The sequence below is a fragment of the Filicampus tigris genome, chromosome 3, assembly GCF_054856515.1.
Source record: "Filicampus tigris isolate MCC_2025a chromosome 3, RoL_Ftig_1.0, whole genome shotgun sequence".
Taxonomy (NCBI): Eukaryota; Metazoa; Chordata; class Actinopteri; order Syngnathiformes; family Syngnathidae; genus Filicampus; species Filicampus tigris.
This window is the reverse complement of record NC_141219.1, coordinates 21,169,782-21,190,018: the sequence shown is the minus strand read 5'-3', so window position 1 is coordinate 21,190,018 and position 20,237 is coordinate 21,169,782. Positions and strand designations below refer to the sequence as shown.

Below are 20,237 nucleotides of genomic sequence, written 5' to 3'. Positions count from 1 at the left end.
AATTCTCACCACCAAAGATCCATTTCCAAAAGCAGCACAAAAACAAAACAAGATGCAAAGTCTTTAATTCATGTCAAATTTGCGTTTTTGTGACAATGCATTATTCATGTTCGCCACGAGTTCCTTTGAATTTGTGTAACAGCAATACACCAGAGCGAGTGAGCCTCATTTTTAAGACTGTTTTTGCATATCACAGAAAGTATGCCCTCAGATGATTGATTTGAATGCATGACACCCAAGGTTATGGAAAAACTCTAACTATAATTGACAAAACATTTTAAGTGACGAAATAAAAACGAAAACGGTCCTTAAAAAAAATGGAAAGCGACTGAAACTACATCGTACGTTCTTATGTTCTTTTTTTCAATTAATATCATATGTGAGCTTTTGAGGTTCATTTTAAATGTATTTATTTTGGTATTGATGCACATCTGCAGCTACAAAAGAACCAAGGTCAGTTGTTTTAACAGCCAGTATTCACTGCCGGGTCACATTTGACCCATAACACCACAAATGTCACTTTTTTTTTTTGAGACATTTAGAATTTGTTAAAATGGTGAAAATTAAATTGGTTGCATTGAAATAGTTGTGTCTGAGGATTAGATGAAGCCTCATTCCGGTACAAAAAAGCAAATGGTACTTTTTACGTAGCTGAACTTCAAAACAGGTCAATTTTGACCCTAACACAATATAAGGGTTAAGAATTGTACTTTATTACACAATACTTAGTGACTTAAAGTTGTTGTTTTTTTAATCTTGCGCTCAACAAATACTGCGTGTATTAAAAAACAAACAACTAAAATTAATACTAAAATAATAAAAACTAAACAAAAATGAACCATAAAAAACTAATAAAAACAAACAAACTTGCTAAAAAAACGTAAACAAAAATTAACTATAATGCAAATTCCCAAACTATTATATTCATTACACCCCCCCCCCCCCCCCCGACCCCTCCCCAACACTCAGCTCAGCCTTTTCCACTGTGTAAGCTGACATCACCACAAGACCTTGAGAGAGAAGCAAACTGACATGAGTCATTTCTCACCACAGAGACAGGATAAACGTCATTGTTGTCCAGCCCTTATTGGGTGTTGTTTGATCACATGATCAGACAATGTGTGTAACCTCTTGATGAGTACAAGTGTTGTGTTTGTTTTCGCCCACACGCAGGACTCCCCTTTGCACACAGAATGATTCATAGCCGACTGGTGGTCACCTGCCCTGCTATTCTTTTTGTCTTTTTTACCTTTTTGGTGATTCCTGAATGTCTGAATCATCAACATTTTCTCTCCACTGAAATAAACTGGCGGTTTTTGCACGCCTGCCATTTATGAAACATGGAGGCAATGGCGGGCTGTGTATTTGAAGTTCCAACAGAAAAGCAGACTTCTCCATTTTTTGTGAATTGAGTAAAATTACTTTATTATTTATTTCTAGTTCCACGTTAAAGCTAATAATGTGTGTTTAGGCTTTTTAAAAGAAAAGATAAACTGGATGGATGGATGGATGGATGGATGGATGGATGGATGGATGGATGGAAGAGGTTAATTTTGGGGGGGGAAATTTTACTTTTATTGAATTGGCTTTTGTGCTTGAAATTGTCATTTGGTACTTGGGCCTTGTTAATTTTTTTAAGTTTGGCTCACTTGTATCTAACACTGTGGGCCTTCTCTTTTTATTAACCAAGTTTTTCTTAGGGCAAGCCAAGGCTGTTTTATTTATATAGCACATTTCATACACATGACATCTCAATGTGCTTCACACGAGCAAAGACACAACACCTACAAGCATTTACAAACACAACAATTAACAGCATTCAAAACCAAAGCTGAGAAAACAAAAGTAGATTAGAAAAAATATTAGAAAGTACGTTGACAACATTTAAACACATTAAGAGAGCTAATCTTTCAGTGATCACGGGAGACACTGGCTTGTTCAGAGGTTGACAAGATATCCGAACTCTGTTGGTAGCTCTAGACTGATTTCTTCTCAGTTCATTAGCTGACTTTCTGTCACTTGTAATCACCCCTATACCACAAGCTTCGCTAGCTTCATTTCACACAGGGCATCCCCAAGGACCGTGTTATTGACCCCCGTGTGCAGTGCTAAAATATAAAGTGTTCCTCTGTCACCACCAGGCACTTCTTTAATAATATAGGGAGTTCAAATTCTAAATAATCACATATATAGCAATTTCCTCTACACAATGTTCGGATGACTGATGACACCATGTGTTCGGCCACCAACCAGTTTGGCCATTGTAGGCTCATTATTGATGGTGGTACATACCTACAGTACCAGTACATCCATTGATCTATATAGCATTCCGTAATAGCAAGTGGGAAATATCCATCCATCCATTATCTGTACCGCTTCTCCTCACAAGGGTCGCGGGGCGTGCTGGAGCCTATCCCAGCTGTCTTCGGGCAGTAGGCGGGGGACACCCTGAACTGGTTGCCAGCCAATCGCAGGGCACACAGAGACAAACATCCGCACTCACAATCACACCTAGGGGCAATTTAGAGTATCCAATCAACTTACCATGCATGTTTTTGGAATGTGGGAGGAAACCGGAGTGCCCGGAGAAAACCCACGCAGGCACGGGGAGAACATGCAAACTCCACACAGGGAGGCCCAAGTGGGAAATATCTACACTATAAATCCATTGATCTATATAACATTATGTAATAGCATAATTGAGCAGACTTCACAATCAATCTATCAATGGCAATGAAGTGTGGACCTACGGTTCTAAGCTTATTTTCAAGATGATTTTGCATTATTGCTGAAAAAAACAAACCAATACTTGCCTCTATTGAAGCTGTCTGTGAATGTGCTCCAAGCCGTTCCAGCAAATGTGGGATGTGTTAAATCCTGAGCGCATCATCTCGTGGAAGCAGCAAAGGCCACGTTGAAAGACTGAATCTGGAACTAGACCAGATTGTTGAATTCAGCAGGGTCACTGGTGCAACCTGTACAACAAAGCTGAAGGGACCAAAGATGCATCTTAACTATGGCAAAATGTGATGGTTTATTCTTGTTTTGTTCTGTGTGTGGGTGCCTTGCGGTGAAATAGTTACCTCTTGTCTCTATATACTGGAAGTACTGTATGTGTTCAATTCAGTTAAAGTGGAAGTCAACCGAAACATATTTTTTGCCAGAATATGTTCTATGCAAACCCACGGGTTGAAACACGGCACTATAATGAATATTGCGTTTGTAATAAGAGTTAATCCACCTGTTTTACTCATCTCTAAGGGCGGCCATTTTGTCACTTCTGTCGACCAAAAATGACATCGCAACTGCTCAGGGCTCAGGTAACGACCAATCACAGCTGACCTGTTTTTTTGAAGCTGAGCCATGATTGGTTGTTATCTGAGCCCTGAGCAGTTTTTTAGACATTTGCAGTCGACAGAAGTGTCAAAATGCCCCTGAGATGGCTAAAAAGGGGTGGATTTTGTTGCTTAACTCTTATTCCACAAACCCAATGTTAATCAGAATGCTGTGTTTCTACTAGTGGGCCTGTTTGGGAACATATTCTTGAATAAAATGTGTTTGGGTTGATTTCCACTTTAAAAAATAGTTCTCTTGATTGTTTTTACATATCCGTCCATCTGTTCATCCAGCAATCCATCCATGCCCATTGTGAGGCGACAAGTACATATCCAGAAAAAGTATAATATAATCTCATTCTGCTACTTGTTTCCAATAAGGATTATGATGATGAGTATTGTTTATTTATACATATTATCGTACATCATTGCTTTAAAAGTTACGCTTGTGTTTTGACAGGAAACCAATGAGCTGGTGGCTATCAAGAAGTTCAAAGACAGCGAAGGTGAGCAGGTCAAGGGCAAAGGCTAAGAAATCATCATCATCCTCTTCATCTTCATGGTCGTGTTTTACTTGTCCACACAGAAAATGAGGAGGTTAAGGAGACGACCCTTCGGGAGCTGAAGATGCTTCGCACGCTGAAGCAGGACAACATCGTTGAGCTGAAGGAAGCTTTTCGCCGCAGGGGGAAGCTCTACCTCGTCTTTGAATACGTAGAGAGGGTGCGCGCATAGACTGTGGACATTCCCACTGTGCTGCATCCACACGCTTTGGTTTCAGCTTGTTGAGGCTGCTCAGTTACACATTAAAAAAAAAAAAAAGCATCGCCATGGCAACATATGAACTTTCTTTTCAGTGAATAATGGTATTCCCTCACTATGTTACCACAGTATCCAGCTCAGTAGTTATTTCATGACAGGTTTGATTTTAATGTTCAAAGTAATTTCCACCCACAGATTTTTCATTTCATTCCTGAGTGAAACAAAATTGTGGAAAGCTCCTTTCTAGGAAACACCAACCAATCAACATTTATGTGAAGCCCCACTATTTGCAGGAGTTAGAGAATAGTGAAAGTCTGTGGGTCACCGAAGCCCCCACAAAAATGTTTATAATTGCCTATATATTCCACAATATGGTGGAAAAACAAAATGTTGTGTTTATTTTAGCTCAAAGCACCACCCCCCCAAAAAAAGGCCTGTCTCTCCAAGCACCACCATTTAAACATTGAAATGCAGTAGTGTGGTGACTCCACTCTCTTGTTAATGAGGAGAATGGCCGCGCCCCCTACCGTTCTATCCTTGTTCGGTCAGAGTCACTGGAGGAACTGATTACAAACCCTCCATTGGAAAGAGTTGACACGAGTTTAGCGTCGCTAAATGTCCGAAATATAACCAGTCGGGGTTCATGCTCTTGTCCGCTTCAGCCTGTGTAAGTGGAGAAGCGATCGCCACGATATTTTTGATTTTGTGGAGGTGATCATGATGAGATCACGTTTTATGTCAATAAATCCAAACTATTGTGCAGAACACTTTTATACTTTCACAGGTTGAAGTGGACAAGAGTAGAAATGTGCATTTGCATTTTGGCGGCGATCGGTCGCTGTTTTAGACAACAGAACTGACAAAGCGAGCAATATTACCACGCTTGGCTCCCTCCCGTGACGTAGACCGCTGAGACCGAAAACATAACATAAGCCACGCACCCAAAGGGGGCCGGGCAATTTGCCGTAAATCTAATCACAAAAAAAGACCTTAAATCACCACAAAGTCTTTTGGGGGGGCACTTTAGTACTGATGTCATTTTTTCATGCAAACCTATTATATAAGTGCCAATGTTAAGTTCACCCAAGCGTCACTTTAAAGTCTGCTGGGATGGGCCCCAAGTTCCACACAACCCTAAAAGAGGACACGCTCAATAGAAAATGGATGGCTAATGTTTGTCTGTAGAGGTCATTAAATGTCAAATTGTTGACTGCGCTTTGCAGAACATGCTGGAGCTGTTGGAGGAACTTCCTAATGGTGCAGCGCCAGACAAAGTGCGAAGCTACATCTACCAGCTTATCAAAGCCATCAACTGGTGTCACAAGAATGAGATCGTGCACAGAGGTGAAATAGTTTTTCTTTCTTTGAAATGGCATGGTAGTGGTTTACTGTCTCGTGTCTTTTGTGTCTGCCTCTTGGGTGATGAATTTTTGGATGAACCTATGATACACTGTTAGCCTGACACGTGAACTTGATACGACCTTCTGTCTATTCATGGATCAAACACATGTTGTGAAATTTGCTGTTCAAGTCTTGGTTGGAGAACAGCAGCTTTAAACATTGAAGGGTTGGACATTCAAAAGGTCAAATTAATTCACCTGTAAAGTTTAGATTACATTGAAGGGTCTTCTTGACCAACCAAAAAACGAATATCCCTTACTTTTCATGAATAGTGTTTCTTAGAAAGTACCAAGGGAAAAAGTGGGTGGAATGTTTTTCCAGAATCAGATACATTCAGTAACACATTTGTGTTTGGATCTCCTGCTCCTCCAGATATCAAACCAGAGAACCTGCTCATCAGCTCCGAGGATGTCCTGAAGCTCTGTGACTTTGGTGAGCTTTTTCTCACATGGTAATGCTATTTAAAAGACATGTTCAGTGCCAATCCACCTTTTTTCCTAAGCCCCTTTGTGTGAATGATGGGCGCAACATAGACTATGAACCGCAACAGGTTTTTTGTGTACCGGTATATTGCAACTGCTTGTGCAAGACCACTTTCTTTGAGAGTGACATACTTAAACCATGTTGGAATGCCAGTTGTTGCATCTTATAAGAGTAAACATCTCAATCCAGCTTCCTGCTAATGTGTGGGGTTGGAGGATGACGCTAAAGTGGCCAGCGACAATGTACGGTAGCATGTTTTGCTAGTTTCTGTACTCTGTTGCCTCAGACAGTGAGGCAATGAGCAATCTCAAAAGCTCAGATGTGTAGCAGTACCTGCTCACCAATAAAGTTGGTCGTTTTTTGTTAAAAGAGATTGGACACAGTCCGATTTACCTTAAAGCAGATGTAGAACATTATGTCTGTGCTGAAATTATTGCATTTCAGGTTGATTCTGACCAGCAATAGTCCAAACACACATGACATATGAACCGTTGAGAAAAATGTAAAACTGCATGTTGCTGCCTGACTAATACTTCAGTGTCGTGTCTCACATACACATGAAAACATACCTGATGTTCTTGACACCCGGAGAATCTTTTCCGGTGGCTTAGAGTTTGATGCGCGTGATACTCTGTGGACTTGTAGACCACAGAATGAAAGGAGGTGATCTTTTCAAAAAAAGATTGTGAGCTTAACCCTTCATTGTTCCTCATCCCTGGGAAAGTCTGACGGCAACAATCTCTTCTTTTCTTCGTTCTTCAACGTTGCTCTTTGCCGCCAACAGTGTAACAACAAGTTCCCAAGCTGCGCGTGACATTTTTAAATGCTACGCGTTCTTAAGAATGTTTAGAAAAAGAAAGAAATAACATTCAAATAAACCGTTCTGGGAAACGAAAGCCGTTGTAATAAATGTCTCACTACGATTTCCAGTGTCAGTCACACCCATAATTGTTTCTCCATCAAAACCCTAAATTAGGTGGATGAAGTAAACATGTTTTCTTGTTATGTCTTCTTAGCCTTTTGCAAACTGAAGAAAATGTTACTCTACACTAAAGTACACAACACCGTGGGCTGAGTCACCATCTTGCTATCAAATTAGCAGTAATCACTGTAGTTATTTTCGTTATTCAATTTTGCTCTGTGAAAAGTCTCACTGTTTATTTATCGCGTTGTAGATCATGTATCAGCAGTAGAAATTCTGCCATTGAAAAGCTGCCAACCAATACTATAAAATGCATAACTACCGCCTCGAACACAATTATAATGAATTTGTGAAATGTGTTTTTCCAGAGAAAGTAAGATTGCCGGTAATGTTGTTTGTTGAGCCTGAGAAAAGTCCCACAGATTTTATTCAACATCAGTCATAGTCATTTTTCAACATCCAGAGTGGATAGATAGATAGATGGATGGATGGATAGTTGGATGGATGGATGGATGGATGGATAGATGGATAGATAGATAGATATGCACTCAAATGTGTTTATTTTTAGTAACTTGTATGTCTTTGGCTCAGGTTTTGCACGTAACCTGTCTGAAGGAACCGATGCCAACTACACTGAGTACGTGGCCACAAGGTGGTACCGCTCACCTGAACTGCTGCTTGGGTGAGTAAGGGACTGGATGGAAGGTTGAACACGTGGAAATTACATAGACATATTTATTTAAGTTTCCCGTCTATCGTTTCACAGGCAGATAGGCGGACCGGTCCGTCACATAGGCGTTATTCCGAGCTCTGATAATAATGATCATACATACTACTAAACAGTGGTGGGTGCATCAGTAAATTTTGCCGGTCCGTCATTACTTCTGGCCGGCCCAGTCAGTCAGTCATCAGTCCGTCACCCCGTCATCGTTATTTTAACCACACTATTTTAGGACCGTCAGTAAAAGTTACAAGGGTACCAGCACACAATTTTATTCGTTTAGAAACAATTTGGACCACACAAAAAATAGAAATTCTTTTACTCCTCCTCCTGCCCTTTTCAGCCTGTGGATGTCGCCGGCTATGGCGAACATCCTCTCCACGGCAGCATAGCTAGGGAGGGGGGTGTTGCACTTGATGAACAAGTCTACCTACGCCTCCCTGTGCTCCTTGGGGAAGAGGGCCCAAGAGAGGGCTTCCCGCTGGGGAGACCAATACTGGATGCTGGCCCTCAGCACCGCAGAAGCGGAGAGCTTGCGACAGACATCCTTTCATTACGACAGCCAGCAGGCTACTGATATGACGCAGCACAGTCACGTGCCAAGGTGTGGCGCAAAAACATTATTTGTCAAAGGTCATCTTTGCTTTTCGGGTTAGTGACAGTTTGGGTGACACTTTCATCGGCGTCTGTCTTTCAAAGATTCCATCATTTGTCAGTCTGCCAGCGAAATGGGGGTTCTTGATTGACGGACTGACGGACCTTCCATCGGTAGTGACGGACTGCCCATCACTGAATACTAAACATTACATTGTTTTTTGTCCCAAAAGCTAATGATGTAAAACAAAAAGTGCACTTTTCTTTTGAGCTGAAACATGGATTAATTATCCATTTTTTTTTACGTTTGACAGGCTTTTAATATATTTTGAGAAAGCTCTATATTTCACAAATTGATACATAAAATTATTATAAAATTGACCCAGAACATTCCATGTGTCCCTGGAAAATGAACAGTATGTAAGGCTTAAGCTCCTCATTGAAGTCATTCTCGTGCTGAATTCACATGACAAATGTTAACGCCTTGGTGGATGTCTAAGTTGTTTTTCCTTACGCAGACTTGCCCTCCACAACCTTTTTGGTCTTGAGATCAAATTTCTGTGTTCACGCGGCTGTTTTGTTGAATGTGATTTTCTACATTAGATGTCCAGTCTAGCTAAGACACAGCTGAAGTCTCGTCGATTCAGTGCGCTTGCCTGAATTAGTAAATTCCCTAGCACATTTATTGAGACGCTATTTGAATGCCGCCCCCTCAAACCTTCTCTCCCTCCAACACCACCTCTGCTCGGCTGCTGCCAGATCCTTCATCTTTTCTCACCACCCTCCTCAGCTTCATTCTCCCGCAAATGACCGTTTGCTTTATGGGCATCGCTTCCCATAGCACGCCATCTCTCTTTTTATTTCCCTGCATCAGTCACATTATTCCTTTCTCTCTCCTCTTCATTTTGAGCGCCGCCACCTTTGATTTCTCATTGCGGCGCTGAGGTCATAATGCGCTGTTAACGACTTGGCACAATTTCTTCGCCATGTCAGGGCTCCTTATGGCAAGGCGGTGGACATGTGGTCAGTGGGGTGCATCCTCGGGGAGCTAAGTGATGGGCAGCCCTTGTTTCCAGGGGAAAGCGAGATTGATCAGGTTTGTTAACACTCAATCCCTTTAAAAAAAAAAACATTTTAGCATGAGTAGTAGCATGTGATCGTCATCTTTCTCCTTTTATTAGCAGATGATCACTTAAAAATCAGAATATAACAAAAGAGTTGCTCTACATAGCAGAACCATATTTTGCCCACAAAGGTCCAAAAGTGCTTAGCATTTATTAGATATACTTGATGTCCACTAGTAAGACAGTTCAGCACACTATTAGAATGTGTGTGTCTTTCTATTTTTTTTTGGCCAATATCTGACTTTTTCTACTTTGTGACATTTCTACACACTTTTCCTACTGGTATCTGGGCAAAAACTGTTGTCACCTGCACACTACATGTATTACGAGTAAAGCGCTACATGCTAACCAGTAGAGTTTTATAATGTCACTGGAGCGTATACATGGACCACTCATTCACCACCACAGATGGCTATAGATGCCAAATATGTATTGTGCCTGGGAGGGTTGGCAACTTAAGCTGAAGATAAATCGGATAAATGCTCAAACTTCTTGTAGGCCAAAAAGTGGCACTGGTAGTGAAAGGTTTGTAATGGTTTGTTTTTCAGTCTGTGTTCCAGTGGTGGAAAGCAGGGTGTTCACAGGGCCTACTTGTACGACCTTAAGCATTTTTTCAATATCCTTGACATCCTGCGTTTAGATCCATGTACCGGTACACTACTTGCCCTAGTTGGGCAGCTACTTGTTCCGATGCAAAACTGTACACTTGTTGACAACTGTGCGCTACTAATACTACAAATGACTTAAAATGATGCTAGTTAACAACCAACACTTCACTTGTAATACAAGTAACACGCAGATGTCAACTTGTGTTGGACATCAAGGATATCAAATAACTGCTCAAACAGCTTTCCATTTTTTCAAAAGATGGTAAGCAGGGCTTATTTCTTTTTCTGATTATTTGTCTCATTACGTGTCCCACAATATTATTATTCTTTTATACAGCTATTCACTATTCAGAAGGTCCTTGGGCCACTTCCTGCTGAGCAGATGAAACTCTTCTACAACAACCCTCGCTTTCATGGAATCAGGGTACAACACACTTGTTGTTTCTCCTTTGTGTCGCCTTCCATGTACAGTATAATTCTTCCTCCCCCTCTTCCTCTTCGGTCTTCATTCTGTTTATCGCTCTCTCGCGTCTTCATGACTGAGTGCAGTGCTGTGACTCATGAGATAGAAACAAACCACAGGAGAAAACGTTCCACAAGGCCTAATAAGAATGCGTGTGTGCGTGCGTGAGAGTGTGTGCAGTAGAGTGTTTGTGATACAGTCGTCGAATGATGTGTGACCTTCGCCAATTAGAACGTCTTAGAAGCAGAGAAAAAAAAAAATCAAGGTTTAACGTTGTCGCTGTGTGTATGTGTGTGCGTGCATGTGTGTGTCTCAGTTTCCCTCAGTTACTCATCCTCAGACATTGGAGAGAAGGTACCAAGGCATTTTAAGCGGTTTGATGTTGGATCTTATGAAGGTAAAATTCAAACACAATACAATGACATTGTTGCATGGGGTTTAGCCTATCAACAACAGACACTTGGTTAGGTTACACTTAGACCACTGCTTCTCAAGCTTTACAGATTTTCTTATATAGATAAAAACTTGGCTCTCCAAGCACCCCCAACTGTTCATCAAAAATGAGGCGGAGGTTCTATTCCTATAAATACATTACATATCATTGTGAGCTACTGTAAAATTATGCAGGGTTTGATCATTAATAATGCACTTAGTTATAGGAAAACAGTACTTAATGATTCAATCAAAATGCTTTGCACACACAAGTTAAATCAACATTGTGACTAACTAAATCACTGAAAACAAACTGTTGCAAAATATTAAATGTGATTGCATGTAAGCTAAATACATCTGAATTTAACAAATGCACTGGACTAAAACAGTGCAAACCACTGAAACATTTAATTCGGGGATTCACACACAAAAAAATCTGACCTAACCCTTTTGATTGGCACTTTCTGCGAGGCATTAATTCAGAGATAGTGAACCCCTGCATGTTTGCTATTTTGCCGATCCACTTTTTTTTTTTTCAACCTATCCTCTGTTATTTGCTAAAACCTGTCTAATCTGGTGGCATCTTGGTGCCAAGGAACTGTTGAAGTGAGTTAAAATGCTTAATTTAGATAAAAGTAGTCATTTGCCAGCATCTATAGGCAATGGCAGAATAAACCTCTTGCCTGAGGGGAGGTCAGTTATTCACTGATTTTCACTATTTACGGAAGGGCCCAGTCCCTATCCCCACGAATTGTGGAGTTCACTCTAATATGGTAGTAATTTGCACTACTGTAATCATGCGAAAATTTGTTCTTTTTTTTCCCCCCTTATTTAATCAGAGAAGAGATGACCAGACCCATCACATGTCAGTTTGATGTCAATTTCAGTCGACAACAGAGGGTGGACAAAATGGCAACCCACTGAGTTGGATGAGAATAGATAGAGTAATCTGTAATTAATTCTTATTTCATCAATGCAATGTTAATCCAAATACCATGTTTAGACTAATGGGGCCACATATTTTTGAAGAGAACCTTTTCTCCTTGAGTTCCCTTTTAATGCACACGTCTTACTCATCAGAATCTGCTGCTCCTCAACCCGACTGAGCGCTATCTGACTGAGCAGAGTCTGAATCATCCAGCCTTCCAGCCTCTGAGGCAAGTGGAGAGAGAGAGGCCTTCGCCTGCCTCGCCCAACCCTCCACGTTCCTCCAAAAGGAAAACACATCATCATGGAGAGAACACAGTCCCGACAAGGTACAGCAAGCTACTCTTCAGCTATAGATCGATTGTCATATTAAAGTGGAAGTCAACTCAAACATATTTTTTTCAAGAATATGTTCTATGCAGGCCCACTATTTGAAACAAGGCATTCTGATTAATGTTGCGTTTGCGGAATAAGAGTTAATCCACCCGTTTTTAGCCATCTCCGGGGGTGGCCATTTTGCCACTTCTGTCGACTGAAAATGACATCACATTTGCTCATCACAACTGCTCAGGGCTGAGGTAACGACCAATCACAGCTCACCTGTTTTCTGAGGCGGAGCCATGATTGGTCCGTCATCTGAGCCCTGAGCATCTGTGATGTCAATTTCAGTCGACAGAAGTGTCAAAATGGCCGCCCCCTGAGACGGCTCAAAGCGTGTGGATTTTACTGCTTAACTCATATTCCACAAACGCAATATTAATCAGAATGCCTTGTCTCAACTAGTGGGCCTGCACATAACATTTTCTGGAAAAAAAATATGTTTGAGTTGACTTCCACTTTAAGAAATGAAAATGCATACTTATGTTACTAATCTCTCATGATGATTTTGTAAAATTATTATCGTAGCCATATAGAGTGCACTCACTAAAATCCTTTTATTTAAACGAACTTTACAGGTAATAATGTGCCGTTGATGTCATAGCATTGTCGTAGCATATCGTTTCACTGACTAAGCATCCAATCAAACTGCCCTGATGTCATTCGTATGCTGCTCATAGCTTCGTATCCACGTTTGCATGAGGACTGGAGTCTACAGTATGAAGTGTTCCCCCATCGTTGATTCTTCGCTCCTCCACTATTTCACAGATATATTTATTTATGTATTCATTTTTTGCGGTCTAGAGAACAGAGAATATTTGCCTGTTAGTACTATGCTCTGTTTGTGATTTGTTCGTCTGTTATAGTATCAGATCTTGAAGGGACTTTTTAATGTAACCATAACTTCAAGACAAATTTCTGCTAGGCCGTCTATGGCATTTAGCATTATATATTAATATAACGCTAGCCGGCTTTCGTCAGTAGAAATGACTTAGTTTAGTTAAATATTTCGGTGTTTAAATATACAATATTTAATTCTCTTTTGATTTGTTAGTGTCACAGCACACTTCAACTGAGATGGACAAATCAACAGTGTTATTGTGCAAGCTGGTCTTCTTTTAGTTTCCTCAAAGTGCTTTTACAGTCTCCCATTTTGCTGTTTCTTGTTTTAATTAGTTTGTCTCTTTTGATGAGTTTAAATGTGTTTAAAGTGTGTGGAAGGGGTAAACACAACTAACGGATTCACCGTCATATTCTGGTAGTGCACGTTCAGCTTGTTGTGCTGCCCCCAAGTGGGCAGCTATAAAGCAAGCATACTGAATTTGAACATGTAACCCTAGGAGTCACACCAAGAGCTCAAGCCAGCGCCGCTCCAACAGCAAAGAATGTTCAAGTCTCCCACGTCATGGTGACCTCCATCACCTTGGCAACGAGAATTTCCTGAATGGTAACAAACCCCCGTCGAGTTTAAGCCCGACGCTTCACCCCAAGAGTCAATACCTGTCCCAGACCCTGAATCGCTCTGCCTCATCCAGCAAAGATTTGGCCAATAACAACCTGCCGCACCTCCTCAGTCCCAAAGAAGTGAAAAACAAATCCGAATTCGATTTCAATTTGGGACCCTCGCCCAAGTTGCCAGAGCAAGGACATGGTGCAAAGTATGGCCTCAGCAGGCCTAGCGGCTCCTCTCGCTCTCAGCAGCAGCAGCAGCAGCAGCAGCAGCAACAACAACAGCAAGGTGGACGCCACACCTTCTTGGAAAACAAGACCAACACCTTACAGTCAGGAGGAGACAAACAACACGGCAGACACTCCCACAGCGTGGCCGACTCAGCCCACGGATCCATGTCGTCGTCGTCCAAAAGCTCCGCCTCTTATCTCAGCCTGTCCAAGAGCCACAGCGCTCTGAGCGATGCCAAATCTGTAGGAAACCTCAGCGACGGTCGACTTCACCCCGACGACCCAAACTCCAACACGACGGCGGCGGTGGGACCCAGCGCCCGTTTCTTCCCTGCGAGCTGTCTGGACCTCAATGCCCCTTCGGGGGCTCCGGGGCCACCTGGCAGCCCCTCAGCACGACACAGTGATCGCTCAGGGCACAGCCCCGCATCCCGTAGCAGCAGCAACGTCCGCATGGAGAGCAGCACGCTCGACTCCTCCTCCAGACACAAGTCCAGACACAAATCTTTGGCTCCGGGTAGGTGGAATGCTTACACTACCTAATTTGACCTTCTGTCAAATTTTGAGTTGCTGAATGGCAAAATTCACAACCGGTGTTTAATCCATGGACACATTTCACTTCTATGCCCTTCTGTGACTCCTTCAGTCTCTCTGTATTTGTTGTTTGTTGCAACCTGCTGATGACACTTAACGCTCAGTGGCCACTTCCGTCTGCGAAGAGATATTGGATCCATGAATCGAGCAATACATTTCCCGTTTGCCCTCAAACAATATGTTCTCAGAGGGAAGTGTCCACTGAGCTTAGTACTGAGAGACTGGAAGTGTGAATGTTGGTCTATATGTTCAGGAAAGGTTCCGGCTCCCTGCGACCCTGTGCAGTTTAAGCGGTAGAATTTTGATAGATGGATGGTAGATCGCTGAAAATGTGCACTAAATCTTCCCTCTCATCCACAGAGGAGGCCAAGATTCCAGAGCTCTTAGACCCAGGGGGTGCAGGGATGCCCTCCACCCACACGCTTCCCTCCCCGCACGATTCGTACCATTATGGCCTGGGTTACTCGTCCCCCTTCTCTTCTCAACAACGGCCTCAACGCCACTCCATGTATGTGAGGAGAGAGCGCCACCGTCCTCATGGCGTAGAAGCTGGCATGGCGGGCTTACCCCCGCCGGGTCAGGCGATACCAACGCGAGCTTCGAGTCTGCAGCTCCTTTCCCCGCAACTTCAGCACAGGACCGCACTCACTGGGCACTCAGTGAGCTCCTCCAGGGAAGACTGCACGGATGGCATGAGCAGGGTCAGTGCTGGCACTGTGTGTGTGCGTGTGTGGCATCATTGACTAAGCTACTTTTACACCACGCTCCTGGTGATCACGGCAGCCCCCTGGTGTAAACGTTGCCTTAAACTGGACGTCAATGATATTGAATAAATGCTCAAACAATTTTCCGGAAGTCTGCTTTGACCTGTGCATGTCCATTTATCCAACAGAGCGAGCAGTCCCCTAAAGACATGAGCCACCCTTGTGCCCCCATCAAAGATTCAACGAGGGACAACAGTGCTGCTTTTCATACTCAGAGACCGCCTAAAAATGAGGTTTGACACCATATGACTTCCATCGAACAAAGAGTAAACAGCTGGTTTGCAGAGCTGGGCATTCCGCCTATGTGACGGACCGGTCCATCGATCCGCCTGTGACGGACGGCCATTTTGTAGGCGTTAAACGAAAGACCGGAACCTTGAAAAATACACCGACTAGTGGAAGTTTGTCAAAGTTGGTAGACGGAAACTCTAACGGACGGTTTAAAATGATAGGTGGACCGGCCTATAGCCGATTACTATTTGGTCAGGCCGGACAATAATGTGGCTAGACGGATGGTGGACGGCGATAAACGGACCGGGAATTTTTTGTAAAATGCCCAGCGCTGCTGGTTTGTCCACCTGGGTCACACGACTCCTTACACTTTGTTGCTAGTATCAATGTAACTTCATTCAAGAAGCTTTACGCGTGTCTCAATGACTTGTGCAACAACGAAAGTGAGACTCTGTTTCGTGCGCATTTGTACGACGTACAGGTCGGTATGTATCACGACCCTCATGGAGAGGATGGAGTGTCCTCCAAGGAGAACCGGATGATCTTCACTGAGTCCATGCCTCGAAGAGTCGGTAGCTTTTACAGAGGTATGTAGGCCTGTGTAATTGCATTATACTGTTAAACTTGGAATGACTTATTTAGAAGACCTGGATAAGTTTAAAGATGATGTTATTGTTATTGTCCAGTACCGTCGCCCAGACCAGATAACTCCTCGTCTTTCCATGAGGGTGTTGGGCAGGGTCGAGGACCAGTCGTACCCGTTGTCCCTGGCAACCCTGTTACCATGGCTAACCACTCCAAACGCCAGACTGCCTTTGACTGGTGAGAATCTTCTTTTCTGAGAACTGGAAGGTCTTTCTAGTCAGAGTGAACAGTGGCTTGACTTGCAGTAAAGATGTTGCAAAGTTACCCCGCCATAACATTAGGTACCCCAATACAAGCGCTGAATGAAAATCCCCTGGCACGAGGGTGACCATATGTCCCGATTTTTGATGCGTCCCGCAAATTGACTCGCTGTTCCGCATGTCTGATCGGCAGGCACCAATTTTCAAACGTGCGTCTAAAATCTTGTTTTTTATTAAACGCCTGTGTGAGGAGAGCAGACAACACAAAGACGGCTATTATGGGGGCGGGTCTCGGGCTATGTTTTTGGGGGGGTATGGGTAATAGCGTTCGGGCGGGTGTGACTGTCTGCGTGCGAGACTGTGAAGGGCAGGGTTATGCTGTCAATCAAACACCCGTGCGCACATGCAGGCACATACAAGCATTTTAGCGACGCGTTCCAGTAATTTGTGATGAATTCATGCGAATGGAGGACTCTAAGGAAAGTAAGAGGACTGAAAAGAAAATGAAATGTAGTTACAAGGTCTGGGAACTCATTGTCCTTGGGTGAAGCCAGTAAAAGACGAGTCAGCGAAAGCTTTCTGTGAACTTTGTGGCTGCTGTTGCTGTTATGGAGAAAACTGAAAGACTTGAGTTGTGATGGGCATAACCTAAAGTGTTTCATCAGTGCTTTCCTTGCTTCTGGAAGTGCATAGTGCTGCTATGGTGGACACGTTTGTTTACAACTGAATTGATTGTAGTTACAGTATTGTTATCTCCTGACTAGTTTTGATATACTTCTTGTTTTATTTTCGTTTAGTGCTGTGGCTGTTTAATTTGAAAATAATTTGAATTGCAGTAGTTGTATTAGCCTGTCTTTGTTTGGATTGTCTTTGTTACTGTAGTAAATTGTTACTGCACTTCATGCTCTGCATGTTGACTTGAGATTTGACAAGGTTTTATTGTGTGAATGTGACTAATGTTAAAGTGCATTTACCTCAAGATATGATGAGACTGTCTAATTCCAGCCATTATTGTGAGCTCCTATTGCAAGGGCGGAGCTATGGGTGGGTCTGATTGACAGACTGTCCACCCAGACAGATTCATGAAAAAATATATACTTTTAAATTTTTTGAAAATTATTCTGAGATTATTTTTGAATTTGTGTTGCGTTGTGTTTTTTTTAAATTGTATTGAATATTAAGAATGGCATAATTGTGGTTGTCTAAGGAGGATATGAATTTCATATTATTCAGTTTGTCATTTTATTTGAATATACGATTGTGCTCAGTGAGATAAATATTCAGGCCAACTGATATTTCCAGGCCCACCCATTCGCCACGTTCTGGCTCCGCCCCTATCCTATGGATATTAATGTCTCAAGAGATTTACCTTTTTACTAGCAGTTTGTGTTGTATTTTTGTAACTGCAGATAATTTCAACTGCAATTATGTGTTCTTGGTTTTTATTTGTATATCTATAATTGTTATTTTGTTACAGTTTATTGTATTACAAGTTACTGAACAGTTGACAAGATGTGTCATATGCATTTTTGATGTCCGTCGTGAGCGTCAGCTGCGTCCTATATTGTCCCTCACAAGCATACTCCCTGTCACACGTCTGGCGAGTTTGGATCTGGTCACTCTATCTGGCATTATAAAAACAATGATGTCGGATCATACCAGAAGGGATTTTAAAATAAATAAATTAAGAAAGTGAATTTCCAAGGGAGTTGTATCGCAGTGATTTTAGAGTTTTTTTTCTCAGTCCAAGCTTTTTTTAGGCTGTTCGGTGGTTGACGGTGAAGTCTTTTATCACAATGTGGTCGTGCCAATACAAACATAGATGATGATGAAGGTGTTCTTTTTCAGGAGCGCTGCTGAAGCAATGGTAATGAATCCTCCAGAGCCCGCCAAAGAGAAGGAAAAACAAGGCTTCTTCAGAGCCATCAAAAAGAAAAAGAAGAAGACGCAAATAGTAAGAACACTTTGCCGCAATTGGTTGTGTGCGGGCAGCGTGGGATCGATTCCCGCTCAGTGACAGTGTCTATGTGTGCCCCGCGACTGGCTGGCGACCAGTTCGGGGTGTAGTCTGCCTTCGCCCATTGACGGCTGGGATAGGCTCCAGCAACTCCCCGCGACCCTGTATAGGATAAGCGGTTTGGAAGATGACATGACATGACACTTTGCCGCAATTGATCTATTCATTTAATGGCAATTGGGGGGAAATTATTATCAATCTCCAACGGGGCAACAAACACAAAACTGAGAACTGAGAAACTGAAAATGAACCAAAGTCAATGGAATACATTTGAAAATAATGATTGTGTTAGTTTTGTCTGATTATGAATAGAAACCTTAATTTCCCTTGCAGGGATGATAAATTTTCTACATCAGGAGTGCCCATTGCGTCGTTCTTGCGTCGTTCGTGTTCGACCAGTAGCACACAAAGGGGTTATCAATTGATCGCATGTCATTAACTCAATCACTGCCAGCCTTCACAGTTTTATGCTATTGATATAGTTGCATGTCAACCGCACTGAATGAGTTAAAAAAAAAAAAGTAGACTCCCTCCCTCCTATCATCTGTTGTGAAATTTGTCACATAAATAGCAGCCAGTCATACACCTGTTGCAGGCCTTACCGCAAATGCGCATACAAGGGCGTTAACTGGAAAAAGTAGCAGTTTCCATTTTGTTTCATCTACTCTACGCTCTAAACAAATAAGCCAAGTATTCCTATACAGAGAGAGAGAGGAGGTTTTTTTTGTTTTGCTTTGGGCTCCGTGGAGTGATGTCTCGGACTTGCTGCAGAGTGGGCGGGCTTGGGGGAAGCGAGCGATTCCCTTGGGCACACTTTCGCGGTTTATCGGCGCTGGAGAATGAATTCGAAAGTAGCTCCTATGCAAATAAACGTAGTCGCCAATGGCTGAATGCAAAAGAAGCGAAGCGGCATGTTGCTAGCAGTCAATTGTGGGGCGATAAAAGGTGTGGAGATGTTTTGGGATTCAATGGTGATTGTTTTGATGAAATCAGAAAAAAGACAATAGCAATTTTCAAGGTTTGAAACCGCAAGATAAGAGACACAAAACATCTACATTTCCTTTCATCGGTCTGACGCAGATAAAATGTAAGCTTGATAGGTTGGCTCGACAGTTTAACTTACAAATTGTTCGTCAAATACATCATGACGGTTCTGTTTTTAATTGAGAAGCCAATAAAGCGATAGATTAGACACCATGGAGACGGTAATATTAAACCAATACTATTAAAAACAGCGATCGCTATTTAAGCATAGACATCGATACAGAGAGTACATAGAGTACCTTTCTGGTCGTGAGCGTGTCTGACATATTTGATGTGGCAGTGCCTTGTAAACGAATGCACATCAGCTTCACCTAACTTAAATAAGTGATTTACTTGTGACTTGCACAATGCACATAAGTGACTTACCTCTGAGTGTGACTAGTGCAACAGAGTAGTTTACTATTTAGGTTTAATTTTGTGCTAATAGGCCAAACGTGGCACAAGAAAATACACTACGAGGAAAACGGTTGCTCTACTAGTGCACTGAATTGTCTTAATAGTGAGGACAAAGAGTGCAATAGTACAGTACATGGACCTTATGTGCTTAAGTGACTTGCATCTGGCTTATTTTTATTTGAGTTTGTATTTCACCACCAATCGGCGAACTACACTGTGTTTAGTGGTCATGAGATACTGAGACTGACAGTGACGCATTTCATTTACTCCTCACAGACTGATATGGCGGACGGGAGGAGCGCCAGTATCAGGAAAAGCCTCTTCCCACTCTTCAGCTCCAAGAACAGCCTCAAGCACAACTCCGCTGTCAAAGTCCTTCCTGTGGTTCCCTCACCTATGCTACAACAGCAGCCTCCTCCACCGCCATATCCTGCCACAACAGTAAGCCTAACGCAACAGTGACGCATGACTGCGTGACAATTCTCAAGCTATAGGCATATGGGGATTTTCACGGGT

At 42.5% G+C, this 20,237-nt stretch overlaps 1 protein-coding gene across 6 annotated transcripts in view; it reads left to right on the top strand.

The window, feature by feature from the left end:
* Positions 1-20,237, top strand: part of cdkl5 (cyclin dependent kinase like 5) — a 44,500-nt gene that overhangs the window by 15,745 nt on the left and 8,518 nt on the right. For all 6 annotated transcript variants that reach the window (XM_086025893.1, XM_086025891.1, XM_086025894.1 and 3 more), the window contains 16 exons: positions 3,796-3,841; positions 3,922-4,058; positions 5,321-5,441; positions 5,871-5,930; positions 7,495-7,585; positions 9,212-9,314; positions 10,288-10,374; positions 10,730-10,810; positions 11,926-12,101; positions 13,491-14,347; positions 14,785-15,125; positions 15,317-15,421; positions 15,901-16,006; positions 16,106-16,241; positions 18,113-18,218; positions 19,998-20,162. In XM_086025893.1, the coding sequence (XP_085882019.1) occupies positions 3,796-3,841; positions 3,922-4,058; positions 5,321-5,441; positions 5,871-5,930; positions 7,495-7,585; positions 9,212-9,314; positions 10,288-10,374; positions 10,730-10,810; positions 11,926-12,101; positions 13,491-14,347; positions 14,785-15,125; positions 15,317-15,421; positions 15,901-16,006; positions 16,106-16,241; positions 18,113-18,218; positions 19,998-20,162 (2,718 nt within the window). The remainder of the gene's footprint in view (positions 1-3,795; positions 3,842-3,921; positions 4,059-5,320; positions 5,442-5,870; positions 5,931-7,494; positions 7,586-9,211; positions 9,315-10,287; positions 10,375-10,729; positions 10,811-11,925; positions 12,102-13,490; positions 14,348-14,784; positions 15,126-15,316; positions 15,422-15,900; positions 16,007-16,105; positions 16,242-18,112; positions 18,219-19,997; positions 20,163-20,237) is intronic.